This window comes from Oncorhynchus gorbuscha, linkage group LG14, assembly GCF_021184085.1.
Source record: "Oncorhynchus gorbuscha isolate QuinsamMale2020 ecotype Even-year linkage group LG14, OgorEven_v1.0, whole genome shotgun sequence".
In the NCBI taxonomy this organism is placed as follows: domain Eukaryota; kingdom Metazoa; phylum Chordata; class Actinopteri; order Salmoniformes; family Salmonidae; genus Oncorhynchus; species Oncorhynchus gorbuscha.
In genome coordinates this window covers 74,031,926-74,049,771 of record NC_060186.1, presented here as the reverse complement: position 1 = coordinate 74,049,771, position 17,846 = coordinate 74,031,926, and the positions used below count along the sequence as shown (strand labels likewise).

Sequence of the window (17,846 nt, the reverse complement as noted above, 5' to 3'; positions counted from 1 at the left end):
TTCTTTAAGATACAAACAGGTTGTAAGTCATTTAATGGTATTCATTCTGTAAAGACTTTCCGATAGATGACATTACACATCGTGCGTATGTATATAGACCTTTGCCAAAAGACAAAGCTAACCTAGAGCTTGATACAAACAAAGACAGATTTAATCTCGGCACCGTTTCCAACAGCACGGTTTAACACACACCATTGCTTCAAAAACCTCAAATGGTTTATCTTTCAACCCTAACTATCTCCAAACATTGAACTTGCCAAGGGTAAAAGCCTACTGATAACATACAGGATTTATACAGCCGCGTACATAGTAGGTCAGTTCACAAATCTCTCCCATTGCTGGTTAAAAAATGTCATTTTACATCAAATAACTTTTTAATCTTTTCATTTTAAAAACACATTTACTTAAAAAAAAAATGGGCCAGTGATTAATGACATATGAAGCAAAATGTTATTTGCTTCGTAGAAATAAAATAAAAACCTTCCTGAGATCATGTTGCTGGATATCAGCAATCACATCCTGTCTCAATAGAGATGGGAACAGGATACGGAGTAGGCATCCCAAATTGTGCCCCATTGCCTATATAGTGCACTACTTTTGACTAAGGCTGTGGTTAAAAGTAGTACACTATAGGAAAAAGAGTGCCATTCGGGACCAAGAGAGACTAACTACATGGGCCCACCCAGCTTGAACTAAATACAATGCAGAATCAACAAGGTTTCAGTTTTACTGTTAAACAAATTCTAGACATTTTAAAATGTCAGGAGCTTGTAGTGGTGGAATGATCACAGTGCTAGCCTCAGTTCTGTTCAATACATTTCTACACTCACACACCTCAACTACAAACCGGATATTTGACTTATCACAATATTACACTTGAAATGACCCATAGGTTGTCCCATTGAAAATCAAATATATAATTTACACAAAATAAACAAATACAAGCCAGTCAAAACAAAATCAGCTAATTCTGGAATGTCAGATAAGAAGAATCATCGAGACAGTCGGCGGTAAGAAGACGCTTCCTTTAAACCAAGCAGTCGCTAGCCAGCCGTAAAGCCCGTCGCTAGCCAGCCGTAAAGCCCGTCGCTAGCCAGCCGTAAAGCCCGTCGCTAGCCAGCCGTAAAGCCCGTCGCTAGCCAGCCGTAAAGCCCGTCGCTAGCCAGCCGTAAAGCCCGTCGCTAGCCAGCCGTAAAGCCCGTCGCTAGCCAGCCGTAAAGCCCGTCGTTAGCCAGCCGTAAAGCCCGTCGTTTCAGTAAGGCTACATCATCTTTGCATTTCCAATGCCCATCAGTAGTACTAGCACTGAAGACATGTCAGAGATACTATATTAGAAACATCTTCCCCAAAACAAGGCAGATTGAAATACTATAGGGAATTTGCATTAAATAGAAAAACGTCCTGTATTAAACCTATTTTGTGCATTATAATGCAATATACATAGCTCATAAGGCATTATAATGCAACATACATAGCTCATAAGGCATTATAATGCAATATACATAGCTCATAAGGCATTATAATGCAATATACATAGCTCATAAGGCATTATAATGCAACATACATAGCTCATAAGGCATTATAATGCAATATACATAGCTCATAAGGCAGTATAATGCAATATACATAGCTCATAAGGCAGTATACATAGCTCATAAGGCATTATAATGCAATATACATAGCTCATAAGGCATTATAATGCAATATACATAGCTCATAAGGCATTATAATGCAATATACATAGCTCATAAGGCATTATAATGCAATATACATAGCTCATAAGGCATTATAATGCAATATACATAGCTCATAAGGCATTATGGATGCACTTATAATACCTTATAAAGAGGGTATCCATAGGAAGGGGTTTCCAAATAAGGACATATCTGATCATATGATCTGTACATCAGAGAAGCGACGGTTAGGATGCAGCATGGTCATACGTACAGATAGACACTGTGGTTACATTACACCCAGCGTGTCATTGTTCCGGAAGAAGACATCAGCGCTGGGTTGTTTAATAATAGAATAAGCACTTAGGTTCAGATATACAGTTAGATATTCACATGACATGTGTCTTCAGTAACGGGCAGTTTCACGCACACAGATGAAGGCAAGAATCTCCATTGAAATATATGCATTTTCTATTCCAGGGAGCCGGTCCTAAGAAACACACAACACGACCTGGCTCTTATTTATCCTACAGCAGTATTAGAGAATCTTCATTCATGGATACGTTAAAGAGACTCTGTTCAAAATGTTTAAGACATATGAGTTCAAGTTATTCCAGCACAGGTGTAAAGAACACTAAATATTAAAAAAGGCTGAAAAAGATGATAGAAAATAGAACATTCACAACATGGTCGGCTCTTCAAAGGGATCCCCCCCCCCTCCCTACTATTCTAAATATCGCAACGGATCTTTTTGGAACAAAGTCGTGTTCATTAGGCACAAAATGGAACAAAACTAACTGAAACTGGGAGGGACTACCAGGGCTTGTCCAATAAGAAATGCTTGTTTTGGCAGAGACGTGCCCTAATGAACATGAGCCAGGTGTGATACGTAGATTACAGAGGACTACTCATGGAAAGCAGCTCTGTGATTGGTGACTAGCTACGATGTTAAGTCAAAGAAGATGTTCACATGTTCATTTACAGTATAAACAGTAGATAATGTACAATACATATATTTGGTTAGAGAAAGGACCCAATGACAATATTCAAGTATAAAACACTGATTAGAGTGGAAAGGTTTAAGTTAAATAAAAAGTTGAGACTTGATGTACCCCATGCGATATAAAGGCCTATATTTAGGTGGGGATGGGGTATTTTACCCATATCAACAGTGTTCTACTAACGTAAGGAATGATATATATTATTTATTTACTTTGTCTGTTATATAACTCCTGCCAGTAACCAACCATTGGTGTAACCAAACAAGTGGTACTGTATATTTTAATATTAAAACCTTAAAAGCTGAAAATACATTTAAGAAACGCAGCAGGAAGCCTATTGGTTTAAAGTGTTGGGCCTGTAAGCTAAAAGGTAGCTGGTTTGAATCCCTGAGCTGTCAATGTGCCGTTGAGCAAGGTGCTCCAGTAAGTGGCCCTGGATAAGAGTCTTCTAAATTACTACAAAGCGAATGTAATCTTGTTATTATTGCATTGGAAGACCCCATAATGCACAAAGACATATTTAAGACTCAACGTTAAGGTACAAACTCAAAAAAATGAAGTCACAATAAGTTAAGATGCATTAAGAAAACCCTCTGGGCACATGGTGACTGTTCAGACCTGGTGAAGTTTCACTTAGGTACAGATCTAGGATCAGCTTTCCATCCCCCAATCCTAACATTAACTATTAGTGGGGGGAAATTCTAAACTGACAAAAGATCAGCATCTAGAGGCAACTTGACCCTACACCAGTGTAGGCAATTTCAGTTAGTTACATGACAGAAGGCTTGACGTGGCTGGGCTCCTGGAGCAGACTCTCCTCAGAGGACCATGAACCCAGGGAAGAGGGGAGATGAGGACGTCTCTGGTGTCTAGAATACTTCAGCTGTAATATATCTCCTACCTCACTGATGGCCTCCAACGCCTGGGGAAGACAGGAGAGAAGATTAAACAACAAATGGAGAAATGAGAAGCTACTCAACATCAACAACAGTATGAGAGAGAGAGAGAGCTGGATGGATTCTATTTGGTCTCAGAAGCACAATCCTCTACTGTGGAGAAATGAGAAACTATACAACATCAAGATCAACAGCAGAATGTTGAGCATAAGAAGCAGGAGTATTTCCTGCTGACCCAGGAGATTGAGATGGGTTCTTACAGCATTGTGAGGGTTGCTGAACCCTGAAATTCACCTGATGAAACTGTTTGTGAAGATAAATGAGTAAGGGTGAACAAAGACACAACTAGAGCTAAAACTACACCACATACCTCAGGAGACGCTAAAACTACACCACATACCTCAGGAGAGGCTAAAACTACACCACATACCTCAGGAGAGGCTAAAACTACACCACATACCTCAGGAGAGGCTAAAACTACACCACATACCTCAGGAGAGGCTAAAACTACACCACATACCTCAGGAGAGGCTAAAACTACACCACATACCTCAGGAGAGGCTAAAACTACACCACATACCTCAGGAGAGGCTAAAACTACACCACATACCTCAGGAGAGGCTAAAACTACACCACATACCTCAGGAGAAAACTACTAAAAAAACTACACCACATACCTCAGGAGAGGCTAAAACTACACCACATACCTCAGGAGACGCTAAAACTACACCACATACCTAAAACAGGAGAGGCTAAAACTACACCACATACCTCAGGAGAGGCTAAAACTACACCACATACCTCAGGAGAGGCTAAAACTACACCACATACCTCAGGAGAGGCTAAAACTACAGGGAGAGGCTAAAACTACACCACATACCCCAGGAGAGGCTAAAACTACACCACATACCCCAGGAGAGGCTAAAACACCACATACCAGATACCCCAGGAGGAGGCTAAAACTACACCACATACCCCAGGAGAGGCTAAAACTACACCACATACCCCAGGAGACGCTAAAACTACACCACATACCCCAGGAGACGCTAAAACTACACCACATACCCCAGGAGAGGCTAAAACTACACCACATACCTCAGGAGAGGCTAAAACTACACCACATACCTCAGGAGAGGCTAAAACTACACCACATACCTCAGGAGAGGCTAAAACTACACCACATACCCCAGGAGAGGCTAAAACTACACCACATACCCCAGGAGACGCTAAAACTACACCACATACCCCAGGAGAGGCTAAAACTACACCACATACCTCAGGAGAGGCTAAAACTACACCACATACCTCAGGAGAGGCTAAAACTACACCACATACCTCAGGAGAGGCTAAAACTACACCACATACCTCAGGAGACGCTAAAACTACACCACATACCTCAGGAGACGCTAAAACTACACCACATACCTCAGGAGACGTTATCGGCCCTGCAATACCATCGGTCCGCAACCCCCTTGGAAACAATCTTTCTCCACTTTCTTTGTTTCATACCTTCTCTGAACTTTGTAAAGAGAGGAAAGTGTCTTCATACATTTCAACAAGTGAAGCGGACTATTAAAAACAGTGTTGACCCACTCATTAAAAAGATGGACTGTCCTTGGACAGACAACACTCCTTAAAGAAAAGTGTCTGAGCTCGCTGATCCACCATAGTAATGGCCTGTGCTGTCATCCTTCCAGGTCTCCCACCCACACCTGGGCTCAAACAATAAGTGTTCTCCCAAAACATGTTGTAGACGTGATTGAACCTGCCTGGGTGGTACCAGACGGGCGGGGTTGGTAATTATGGGACGATTGTTGGTTCCATTGCGCCAGGCAAACTCTATTGAGCCCAGTTTAAGTATTTGAAAGGAAAATATTTTCTGAGCCCTCTCTAATAAAGCACATATTGAAATGCCTTTCCTGTCTTCCACACCAGCAGCACATGAGCCATGAAAGTCAGAAGCCAGGCTTGACTGACTCAACACTGGGGAAGTGGCAGTCAGTCCCACTGCTTTGAAGAGATGTGGAGGGATTCTTTCAGCTATTAAAAGGGATGACGCTGTCTTCACCATACAATCTAACCACTGATATACAACTTATATACAACATTCCCATCAATTGAACTGGACCCAATTCTAGGACCACAGAGACTTGAGGTGCATCTCAATACTCAAATGCAGTTTCTTCTCCTTCCATCCCATACTAACATCACAGAGAGTTGAATAGAATATAACTAGTGATGAACACAAACCCTATTGAGTGAGAGAGACAAAATACCCTATTGAGTGAGAGAGACAAAATACCCTATTGAGTGAGAGAGACAAAATACCCTATTGAGTGAGAGAGACAAAATACCCTATTGAGTGAGAGAGACAAAATACCCTATTGAGTGAGAGAGACAAAATATCCTATTGAGTGAGAGAGACAAAATATCCTATTGAGTGAGAGACAAAATATCCTATTGAGTGAGAGACAAAATATCCTATTGAGTGAGAGAGGCAAAATATCCCATTGAGTGAGAGAGGCAAAATATCCCATTGAGTGAGAGAGGCAAAATATCCCATTGAGTGACAGACAAGATGCAGGTTAGAGATGACGCCATGGGGGGGGGGGTGGTTGTCTCACCGTGTCCAAAATATCTCTGGTGTGGGCAGCAGACACACAGAACCTGGCCCTGGACTCTATGATGGGCGTGGCCGGAAAGCCAACCACCACCGTCCCAATGTTCCTCTTCAACATCTCCCTACCGAACGCCCTGAGAGAAAACCAATCACAGAGCGGGGTTAGAGAACATGTGACCAATGTGTGAACAATCTGCTCATTCTGTGACTGCCTGAGGAATGCCATGTTGATCGTGTCAGAGGAAAGTGAATAGAAACAATCTGATCACAGTGGTTATTTAGTCTAAAACTGTGTGAGTTGACCAAGATGTCACGCGGCGGACTGATAAAACCTAGTCTGTCTTGGTGTTTTGTTTGTGTTCTGGTAAACATCTCTAACTAGCCATTACCAGACCTACCCGATCTTGGCGGGCATGTAGAGCATCATGGGTACAACAGGAGAGTCATCGTTGCCATAGATGATGAAGCCCATCTCTCTGAGTTTCCTCCTGAAATAGGTAGTGTTCTCTGACAGCTGCCTCAGACGAACCACACCTGGAAACACAATGAAAGCATTCCCTATTTAATCCATTAACCTGTAAACCCATTAGTAAACACCTGTTAAACCATTAGTGGTTACAACCATTAACCAGTAAAACAATTAAACAGGTAAACCACACCTGGAAACACAATGAAAGCATTCCCTATTTAATCCATTAACCTGTAAACTCATTAGTAAACACCTGTTAAACCATTAGTGGTTACAACCATTAACCAATAAAACAATTAAACAGGTAAACCACACCTGGAAACACAATGAAAGCATTCCCTATTTAATCCATTAACCTGTAAACTCATTAGTAAACACCTGTTAAACCATTAGTGGTTACAACCATTAACCAGTAAAACAATTAAAACAGGTAAACCACACCCTTTAAAGGACTATTGGTCACGCCCTCTATTCCAGACCCTCCCTTGTCACCTGATGGGTTTTTAGTTTGTTACTACTCCATTGTCAATCCCATGAGGAGCTGGCAAGAGAGCAGAACCAGGCTGGCACGCGGGCGACCTCTCTTAGGCCTTAGAGCCTAGTACCTGCCTGTTCACTCGGCCTGGGTAATGGGTGACTTCAGCAACATGAGAAAAAAGCTCCAGACATCTGCCATTTCATTTAGAGAGACAGAAACATACAGCTTCAAAAGGTACAACAATTCACACAGACGTATTTTATTCTTGATCCCAGGAATTCACAACCATTCTGTGAGAACTGAAATAAACTGTTCCCCGTCCCACCCAGAGATTAAATATGTAATACTGTTCCCCGTCCCACCCAGAGATTAAATATGTAATACTGTTCACTCAACACTATGACCAAAACATTCAGCCTCACCACCCCGCCTAGCGACCTAGCCTCACCACCCCGCCTAGCGACCTAGCCTCACCACCTCGCCTAGCGACCTAGCCTCACCACCCCGCCTAGCGACCTAGCCTCACCACCCCGCCTAGCGACCTAGCCTCACCACCCCGCCTAGCGACCTAGCCTCACCACCCCGCCTAGCGACCTAGCCTCACCACCTCGCCTAGCGACCTAGCCTCACCACCTCGCCTAGCGACCTAGCCTCACCGCCTAGCCTCACTATCTCTCCTAGCCATGGCAGTAACTTCAAAGGCTGGAATTTCCAACACATATGAGGCTGCCAACATTCCTCTTTCTTGAGAAAACTATCAAGTGATTAGGTCAAGACTGTGAGATCAGCCATTTCCATGTCTTTGTGTCTGTCAGAGACTGGTCTGGACTATTGAGATAGTGGTGCAGAGACATCAATTCTGTACTTTGTCCCAATCCACTGGTACAGGATCAGATATGTTTTCATCCTCCAGTGGTTACTGTTAAGGTTGACTATAGGGTAATCTGATCCGAGATCTGTGGTTCTTTGCAACTATCTAGGTAGGAACAGGAGGAACCTCCCTGTCAGAATAACTTAATCCTGTGACCCGGACCCTCGCTGGGTTTAGGGTGTGTGTGTGTGAGAGCATAGTGAACTCCTGAGAGAACTCTAATCCACAGTGCACGTCACTTTGTACACAGATGGAAGCCACACACACACACACACACACACACACACACACACACACACACACACACACACACACACACACACACCTGAAAGCCATGCAGCCATGTGGGGAAGTCCATACTACCAGTTCACAGGCTTCAATCACTCAGAGCCCTGAGGGAAGCAGGGGACTGACTGGAGGTTTTAACCCAGCCTGGTGCTAACGAGAGGGGGATAGATACACTCTGGATGGGCTGAGCTGGTTCCTGATGTTTGCTGTACAGTGTGTGTAGGAGTGACCGTCAACTCCACTGCACCTGATGACAGCACTCAGGTTGAAGATATGAGATTGTGTTCTACAGATGGACCAGACAGGAGACTCAACTTTCACTAGTTTTTTTTAAGTACAGTTCAATCAGAGGACTCAACAGCTATGGAATTTTATTTCGTATTAAGTTTTAGTTTGGAAGAATTAAGTTTTAGTTTGGAAGAATCCACACACAGCTAATTGTATTTTAAGTGCATATTTTTTTTTATCAATGTAAACTGTGTTTTTCCTTCATTGATTCTTGCTCACAGAAAAACTGAATTTAGTCAAAGTCAGTAATGCTTTCCAGGTCTGTACTGCCACCTTGTGGTTACTGGTGGTAATGACACTGCTGTACCAGGCACGGCCTAACGCAAGTGAAAACCTTGTGTATAGCCATCATCAACCCTTTGGAGCAAATTCAACTCCTGATGATTAAGTATTGATGATGGAATCAGGTTTTACATGGTCAGTGCCAATACCGTAGTTAATGTTCAGCAGTAGTTGAGGTAGATACAACGCATTTGGAAAGTATTCAGACCCCTTGACTTATTCCACATGTTGTTATGTTACAACCTTGTTCTAAACTGGATTAAACCCCCCCCCCCCCAGACCAATCTACACACAATACCCCATAATGACAAAGCAAAAACAGATGGACATTTTTGCTAATTTATTATAAATAAATAAAAATGTAAATATCACATTTACATAAGTATTCAGACTATTTACTCAGTACTTTGTTGAAGCACCTTTGGCATCGATTACAGCCTCGAGTCTTCTGGGGCACACCTGTATTTGGGGAGTTTCTCCCATTCTTCTCTGCAGATCCTCTCAAGCTCTGCCAGGTTGGTTGGGGAGCGTCACTGCACAGCTATTTTCAGGTCTCTCTATTTTCAGGTCTCTCTATTTTCAGGTCTCTCCAGAGTTCTTCCATCGGGTTCAAGTCTGGACTCTGGCTGGGCCACTCAAGGATATTCAGATACTTGTCCCGAAGCCACTCCTGCATTGCCTTGCTGTGCGCTTAGGGTTGTTGTCCTGTTGGAAGGTGAACCTTCACCCCAGTCTGAGGTCCTGAGCACTCTGAAGCAGGTTTTCATCAAGGATCTCTCCACTTTTCTCTGTTCATCTTTCCCTCGATCCTGACTGATCTCCCAATCCCTGCCACTGAAAAACATCCCCACAGCATGATGCTGCCACCATCATGCTTCACCGTAGGGATGGTGCCAGGTTTCCTCCAGACGTGACGCTTGGCATTCAGGCCAAAGATTTCAATCTTGGTTTCACCAGACCAGAGAATCTTGTTTCTCTTGGTCTGAGATTCTTTATGTCACAATTGGCAAACTCCAAGTGGGCTGTCATGTGCCTTTTAGTGAGGAGTGGCTTCCCTCTGGCCATTCAACCATAAAGGCCTGATTGTTGCAGTGCTGCAGAGATGGTTGTCCTTCTGGAAGGTTCTCTCATCTCCACAGAGGAACTCTAGGGCTTTGTTAGAGTGACCATTGGGTTCTTGGTCACCTCCCGGACCAAGGCCCTTCTCCCCAGATTGCTCAGTTTGGCCGGGTGGCCAGCTCTAGGAAGAGTCTTGGTGGTTACACACTTCTTCCATTTAAGAATGATGGAGGCCACTGTTCTTGGGGACCTTCAATGCTGAAGAAATGTTTTGGTACCCTTCCCCAGAACTATGCCTCAACAAAATCATGGCTTGGCTTTTACTCTGACATGCGCTGTCAACTGTGGGACCTTATGTAGACAGGTGTGTGCCTTTTCAAATCATGGCCAATCAGGTGGACTCCAATCAAGTTGTATAAACGTCTCAAGGATGATCAATGGAAACAGGATTCACCTGAGCTCAATTAAGTCTCGTAGCAAAGGGTCTGAATACTTGTGTAAATAAGGTATTTGTTGATTTTTAATAAACTGTTTTCGCTTTGTCATTTCTGGGGATTGAGTGTTGATTGATGAGGATTTTTAAAAAAAATACATTTTAGAATAAGGCTGGAATGTAACAAAATGAGGAAAAAGTCAAGGGGTCTGAATACTTTCTGAATGCACTGCATGTGCAGTATACTGAACCAAAATATAATGCAACAATTTCAAATATTTTGCTGAATTAGAGATCATTTAAGGAAATCAGTGAATAGAAATACATTCATTTGGCCCTAATCTATGTATTTCACATGACTAGGCAGGGGCACAGCCACAGGTGGGCCTGGGAGGGCTTAGACCCACCCACTGTGGAGCCAGGCCCAACCAATCAGAATGAGTTTTTCCCCACAAAAAGGGTTTTGTTTTAGACAGAAATACTCCTCAACACCCCTCCCTGACGATCCCTCAGGTGAAGAAGCCGGATGTTGAGGTCCTGGGCTGGCGTGATTACACGTGGTCTGTGGCTGTGAGGTCGGTTGTACGTACTGACAAATTCTCCGAAAATGAAGTTGGAGGAGGCTTATGGTGGAGTAATGGACATTCAATTATCTGGAAACTGCTCTGGTGGACATTCCTGCAGTCAGCAGGCCAATTGCAAACTCCCTCAAAACCGGAGACATCTGTGACATTGTGTTTTGTGACAAAACAGCACATTTTAGAGAGGCCTTTTATTGTCCCCAGCACAAGGTGCACCTGTGTAATGATCGTGCTGTTTAAAAATCAGCTTATTGATATGTGTTAATGATTGCAGGATTTGGGATAATAACTAGTTCTATTTCAGCTACACAGTGTGTTTCCTCCCAGCTGAGGGAGGCTGGCTGTGTAAACTCACCCCGAGTGGTACCGTCCTCCCCCATGATAATCTTCATAGAAGTGATGATCTGTTGGGACACAGGAGGGGACATGGAGGTGGCGTAGATAGCACTGTGGGAGTGGGACCGCAGGTAGTCTATCAACTCCTACGGGGGAAGAGAAGAGACCATTGTCATTCTAACGTAGACCGTATGGGATCTATTCAGAAATGAAACATGCTCCAACGGAGCCATGGAAATCTGGTTTCACTAAGTACTGTGGGAAATGTCTCGTATCATTGATGAAACCGGGTTGTCCTGTTGATGACGAAACCGCCACACCAAAACTTTTTTCAGTGAACTGTATCAGTAACCATCCCTGAAAACAACGGCGTCGACTCGTAATATACATGTCATGACTCATGGCAGTGACGATGATCTGTGTTTGAACACCCGGGGCAGTTTCAGTGTTAGAAGGGAGGGACCCCTCCCTCCCCCCTCCGTTGGAACTGAATGTTTTAGTGTTAGAAGGGAGGGACCCCTCCCTCCCCCCTCTGTTGGAACTGAATGTTTTAGTGTTAGAAGGGAGGGACCCCTCCCTCCCCCCTCTGTTGGAACTGAATGTTTTAGTGTTAGAAGGGAGGGACCCCTCCCTCCCCCCTCCGTTGGAACTGAATGTTTCAGTGTTTCCAGCACTGATGGCTGCTTCAGAGGTCTTGGCACCCCGTCAAGAGCATTTCTCCTAATCGCAGATCTTTTGGCGTTGCTTAGCCATACTTCCTAGTCTAGTATTCATTCATTCAACCTGGAACTCAGGTTTCTGCCTTCGGAGACAGCCGGCTCACCTTCTTTCCTCCGATATACCCTCCAGCAGCACCAAAGCTCTTAGTGAACGTTCCCATCATGATGTCAACATCTTTGGGGTCCAGAGCAAAGTAGTCGACCACCCCTCCACCACGAGGTCCTAGTGCCCCGATGCTGTGGGCCTCATCCAGGTAGAGAAAGGCCTTGTAGCGCTTCTTCAGGGCTATCACCTCAGGCAGACGCACGATGGATCCCTCCATACTGAAGATGGAGAGGAGAATGGTGAGACGTGGAGGGAGGAGAGACAGACACACACATACATGACATGAACGCACAGCACACACACACTACAAATATTCTGTGGATCAACTTTTGTGTCTGGTAAATGACGGCCGTACTAAGACGTGAACATCTCCCTGTGTGTTGTGTCTGGTAAATGACGGCCGTACCAAGACGTGAACATCTCCCTCAATCTAAAACAACGGAAACAGTGCATGTTTCTTTTTGATCTTCATTTGCTGTGAGAAGTCAGTGACTGTTTCTCTAGATCACTCAGGGGGTGTCAGACCGTTTTAACACATTTGGTGAACTGATCAGGGACAGGCAGCTTCACCAAGATCCATACTGAACAGAACGGATTGGTTGACCTTTACACTAAGTACATGACAAAGAACTGAAGTCGCACTATATTTATGCCCACTTCTACGTAAAGACTTCGGCCGCGCCGAGGCTGCGGGGAGCCTTTCTGTACGACGAGGCCGTGCCGTGCCTTTAGGGAGCCTTTCTGTACGACTAGGCCATGCCGTGTCTGCAGGGAGCCTTTCTGTACGACTAGGCCGTGCCGTGTCTGCAGGCAGCCTTTCTGTACGACTAGGCCGTGCCGTGTCTGCAGGGAGCCTTTCTGTACGACTAGGCCGTCCCTGCAGGGAGCCTTTCTGTACGACTAGGCCGTGCCGTGCCTGCAGGGAGCCTTTCTGTACGACGAGGCCGTGCCGTGTCTGCAGGGAGCCTTTCTGTACGACGAGGCCGTGCCGTGTCTGCGGGGAGCCTTTCTGTACGACGAGGCCGTGCCGTGTCTGCAGGGAGACTTTCTGTACGACTAGGCCGTCCCTGCAGGGAGCCTTTCTGTACGACTAGGCCGGCCCGAGTCTGCAGGGAGACTTTCTGTACGACGAGGCCGGCCCGAGTCTGCAGGGAGACTTTCTGTACGACTAGGCCGTGCTGAGTCTGCAGGGAGACTTTCTGTACGACTAGGCCGTGCTGAGTCTGCAGGGAGACTTTCTAAAATGTATTGTGAGCGTCTGATTCAGCTGAGGTTATTTCCATTATTTATTGGAATTCATTAATTAACGTTTAATAAGAAAACTCAGGAAAAAAAATGCAGATGATAGCTGTACATGTGATATCATACGATACCGCTTAAAGGTACCGTACCTGTATATTCCTTCGACCAGTATGAGGATCTTCTTCCAGGGCCTGCGTGTTCTGGGCTGGCCGTGGACGATGGCGTCTCTCAACAGCTTCTCTAGACTCACCATATCTACAGACACACACAGAGCATAGAAAAGGGTCTGAATAATGCAGCCTAAGTACCTGAATGTTTAGACATTGTATCCCAAAGCAAGACAACAACAAGATGGCTGGCTAACTCCAAGTGGCAGAGAGTCTTCGAGTGAAGAAATGTGTTTATCCATCACATCTCCCCCGTCTTGTCTAAAATAGAATGCCAGAAGGAGCAATGAGAGAAAACAAACACTGGCAGGAAATATCCAGATTTGCATTACTACCTGACCCCTAACTACAGAGTCACATCTAGCTGGGTCGGGATGAACAGTAGATGGTGTAGAGGAGGCCGGGGATGGACGGTGGTATGGCTTCAATGTGCTCAGACTCTGATATAAGACAAACAAACAGCCAGACAGAGACTAGAGCTTCTAATGAGAGACAGTTGGTCTTTAGTGTTGTGTTGATTGCACGGAGCAGGTTACATCCCATTGTGATCTGGAAGTTGACTGTAGAGAGCTGGCTGAGGTACTAGATAGATGGTGATCAAACAGGGTCGTCTTGGACAACACTAAATGACTCACTGTTGTGCTTGAAGACTCTGATGATGGATCCAGACAGCCGAGCGCCCAGCACCAGAGAGGCATGGTTTAACTCATCACTCAGGATCAAACAGCCCTGGAATCACAACAAAATCATATCATTTATTTACATCGCAATACAAAAACACTAACACACTAAAGTGGTATACAGGACAGTCTCCCTGAAGGGGGGGGTCACAGACGCAGTCTCACAGTCAATGACACCTAAGACATCACACCACAGCCATTGTATAGTTACCACAAGACAAGTTACACAATTCCATCATCTAGTGATTGAACAAAATGAGTGCATTACGCAACGATGTCATTTCCAAGAAGAGGCGAGGAGGAGGAAGTCTGTCAGGATCATGTGAATGGTCCTTCGCCTCTCCTTAATGTGTACGTCTGTGAAGACAGGAAGTGTCTTGACTACTTTCACGAGGACGACCACGCGCCTGCCAGTCAGAGACTTCTACTTTACTTTATGTCAAAACAAAACTTAGAGGAGGAGAAGTAAAGGATTATATGAGTCAGAGAGAGATGGGGGCGGAGAGAGAGAGATGGGGGCGGAGATGGGGAGAGATGGGGCGGAGAGAGAGAGATGGGGGGAGAGAGAGAGAGATGGGGGCGGAGAGAGAGAGAGAGATGGGGGCGGAGAGAGAGAGAGATGGGGGCGGAGAGAGAGAGAGAGATGGGGGCGGAGAGAGAGAGAGATGGGGGGGGCGGAGAGAGAGAGAGAGATGGGGGCGGAGAGAGAGAGAGAGATGGGGGCGGAGAGAGAGAGAGAGATGGGGGCGGAGAGAGAGAGAGATGGGGCGGAGAGGAGAGATGGGGGCGGAGAGAGATGGGGGCGGAGAGAGAGAGATGGGGGCGGAGAGAGAGAGATGGGGGCGGAGAGAGAGAGAGAGATGGGGGCGGAGAGAGAGAGATGGGGGGAGAGGAGAGAGAGAGAGAGATGGGGGCGAGAGAGAGAGAGATGGGGCGGAGAGAGAGAGAGATGGGGGCGGAGAGAGAGAGAGATGGGGGCGGAGAGAGAGAGAGATGGGGGCGGAGAGAGAGAGAGATGGGGGCGGAGAGAGAGAGAGATGGGGGCGGAGAGAGAGAGAGATGGGGCGGAGAGAGAGAGAGAGAGATGGGGGCGGAGAGAGAGAGAGATGGGGGCGGAGAGAGAGAGAGAGATGGGGGGAGAGAGAGAGAGAGAGATGGGGGCGGAGAGAGAGAGAGAGATGGGGGCGGAGAGAGAGAGAGATGGGGGCGGAGAGAGAGAGAGATGGGGGCGGAGAGAGAGAGATGGGGGGCGGAGAGAGAGAGAGATGGGGCGGAGAGAGAGAGAGAGGGGGCGGAGAGAGAGAGAGAGAGATGGGGGCGGAGAGAGAGAGAGAGATGGGGGCGGAGAGAGAGAGAGATGGGGGCGGAGAGAGAGAGAGATGGGGGCGGAGAGAGAGAGAGATGGGGGCGGAGAGAGAGAGAGAGATGGGGGCGGAGAGAGAGAGAGATGGGGGCGGAGAGAGAGAGATGGGGGCGGAGAGAGAGAGAGATGGGGGCGGAGAGAGAGAGAGATGGGGGCGGAGAGAGAGAGAGATGGGGGCGGAGAGAGAGAGAGATGGGGCGGAGAGAGAGAGAGATGGGGGCGGAGAGAGAGAGAGATGGGGCGGAGAGAGAGAGAGATGGGGCGGAGAGAGAGAGAGAGAGATGGGGGCGGAGAGAGAGAGAGATGGGGGCGGAGAGAGAGAGAGATGGGGGCGGAGAGAGAGAGAGATGGGGGGAGAGAGAGAGATGGGGCGGAGAGAGAGAGAGAGATGGGGGCGGAGAGAGAGAGAGAGGGAGGGGGGGCGGAGAGAGAGAGAGATGGGGCGGAGAGAGAGAGAGATGGGGGCGGAGAGAGAGAGAGAGATGGGGGCGGAGAGAGAGAGAGATGGGGGCGGAGAGAGAGAGAGAGATGGGGGGCGGAGAGAGAGAGATGGGGGCGGAGAGATGGGGGCGGAGAGAGAGAGAGATGGGGGCGGAGAGAGAGAGAGAGAGATGGGGCGGAGAGAGAGAGAGATGGGGGCGGAGAGAGAGAGAGAGAGAGGGGGGGAGAGAGAGAGAGAGATGGGGCGGAGAGAGAGAGATGGGGGCGGAGAGAGAGAGAGATGGGGGCGGAGAGAGAGAGAGGGGGGAGAGAGAGATGAGAGAGAGAGATGGGGGAGAGAGGAGAGAGAGAGATGGGGGCGGAGAGAGAGAGATGGGGCGGAGAGAGAGAGATGGGGGCGGAGAGAGAGAGAGCGAGAGATGGGGGCGGAGAGAGAGATGAGAGAGAGATGGGGGGGAGGAGAGAGAGAGATGGGGCGGAGAGAGAGAGATGGGGGGCGGAGAGAGAGAGAGATGGGGCGGAGAGAGAGAGATGGGGCGGAGAGAGAGAGAGATGGGGCGGAGAGAGAGAGAGATGGGGGGCGAGAGAGGGAGAGAGAGGGGGAGAGAGATGAGGGCGAGAGATGGGAGAGAGAGAGATGGGGCGGAGAGAGAGAGAGCGGAGGGCGGAGAGAGGGGCGAGAGAGAGATGGGGCGAGAGGGGGAGAGAGAGAGAGAGAGAGATGGGGCGGAGAGAGAGAGATGGGGCGGAGAGAGAGATGGGGCGAGAGAGAGAGAGGGAGAGGATGGGGAGAGAGAGAGAGAGGAGAGAGAGGGCGGGGCGGAGAGAGAGAGAGGGGCGGAGAGAGAGAGAGGGGCGGAGAGAGATGGGGGCGGAGAGAGAGAGATGGGGGCGGAGAGAGAGAGATGGGGCGGAGAGGAGAGAGAGAGATGAGAGAGAGATGGATGGCGGAGAGAGAGAGAGATGGGGCGGAGAGAGAGAGAGGCGAGAGATGGGGCGGAGAGAGAGAGAGAGAGAGATGGGGCGGAGAGAGAGAGAGATGGGGCCGGAGAGATGGGGCAGAGAGAGGGGCAGAGAGATGGGGGCGAGAGAGAGAGATGGGCGAGAGAGAGAGAGAGAGGAGAGAGAGAGAGAGATGGGGCGGAGAGAGAGAGATGGGGCGGAGAGAGAGAGATGGGGCGGAGAGAGAGAGAGAGAGAGAGAGAGGAGATGGGGAGCGAGAGAGAGAGAGAGAGAGAGAGAGAGATGGGGCGGGGAGAGAGAGAGAGCGAGAGATGGGGGAGAGAGAGAGAGAGCGAGAGATGGGGCGGAGAGAGAGAGAGAGATGGGCGGAGAGAGATGGGGGCGGAGAGAGAGAGAGAGAGCGAGAGATGGGGCGGAGAGAGAGAGAGAGCGAGAGATGGGGCGGAGAGAGAGAGAGAGAGAGATGGGGCGGAGAGAGAGAGCGAGAGATGGGGCGGAGAGAGAGAGAGAGAGATGGGGCGGAGAGAGAGAGAGAGATGGGGGCGGAGAGAGAGAGAGAGCGAGAGATGGGGCGGAGAGAGAGAGAGAGATGAGAGATGGGGCGGAGAGAGAGAGAGAGAGAGAGAGATGGGGCGGAGAGAGAGAGAGAGGGCGAGAGATGGGGCGGAGAGAGAGAGAGAGAGAGAGGGGAGAGAGAGAGAGCGAGAGATGGGGCGGAGAGAGAGAGAGAGAGAGAGATGGGGCGGAGAGAGAGAGAGAGGGAGGGGAGAGAGAGAGAGGGGGCAGAGAGAGAGATGGGGCGGAGAGAGAGAGATGGGGCGGAGAGAGAGAGAGATGGGGGGCGGAGAGAGAGAGAGAGAGAGAGAGAGGAGGGAGAGAGAGAGAGAGAT

The 17,846-nt window shown here is 47.7% G+C and overlaps 1 protein-coding gene across 1 annotated transcript in view; it reads right to left on the bottom strand.

Annotated features, from left to right (window-relative positions):
• The window catches only part of LOC123995393 (serine palmitoyltransferase 2-like), a 47,978-nt gene continuing 30,132 nt past the window's right edge, over positions 1-17,846 (bottom strand). The window contains exons 6-12 of the mRNA XM_046298966.1: positions 14,145-14,238; positions 13,492-13,597; positions 12,099-12,318; positions 11,295-11,421; positions 6,589-6,724; positions 6,195-6,324; positions 1-3,596 (exon numbers count right to left, since the gene is read on the bottom strand). Coding sequence (XP_046154922.1) covers positions 3,444-3,596; positions 6,195-6,324; positions 6,589-6,724; positions 11,295-11,421; positions 12,099-12,318; positions 13,492-13,597; positions 14,145-14,238 — 966 coding nt within the window. The 3' untranslated portion in view covers positions 1-3,443. The remainder of the gene's footprint in view (positions 3,597-6,194; positions 6,325-6,588; positions 6,725-11,294; positions 11,422-12,098; positions 12,319-13,491; positions 13,598-14,144; positions 14,239-17,846) is intronic.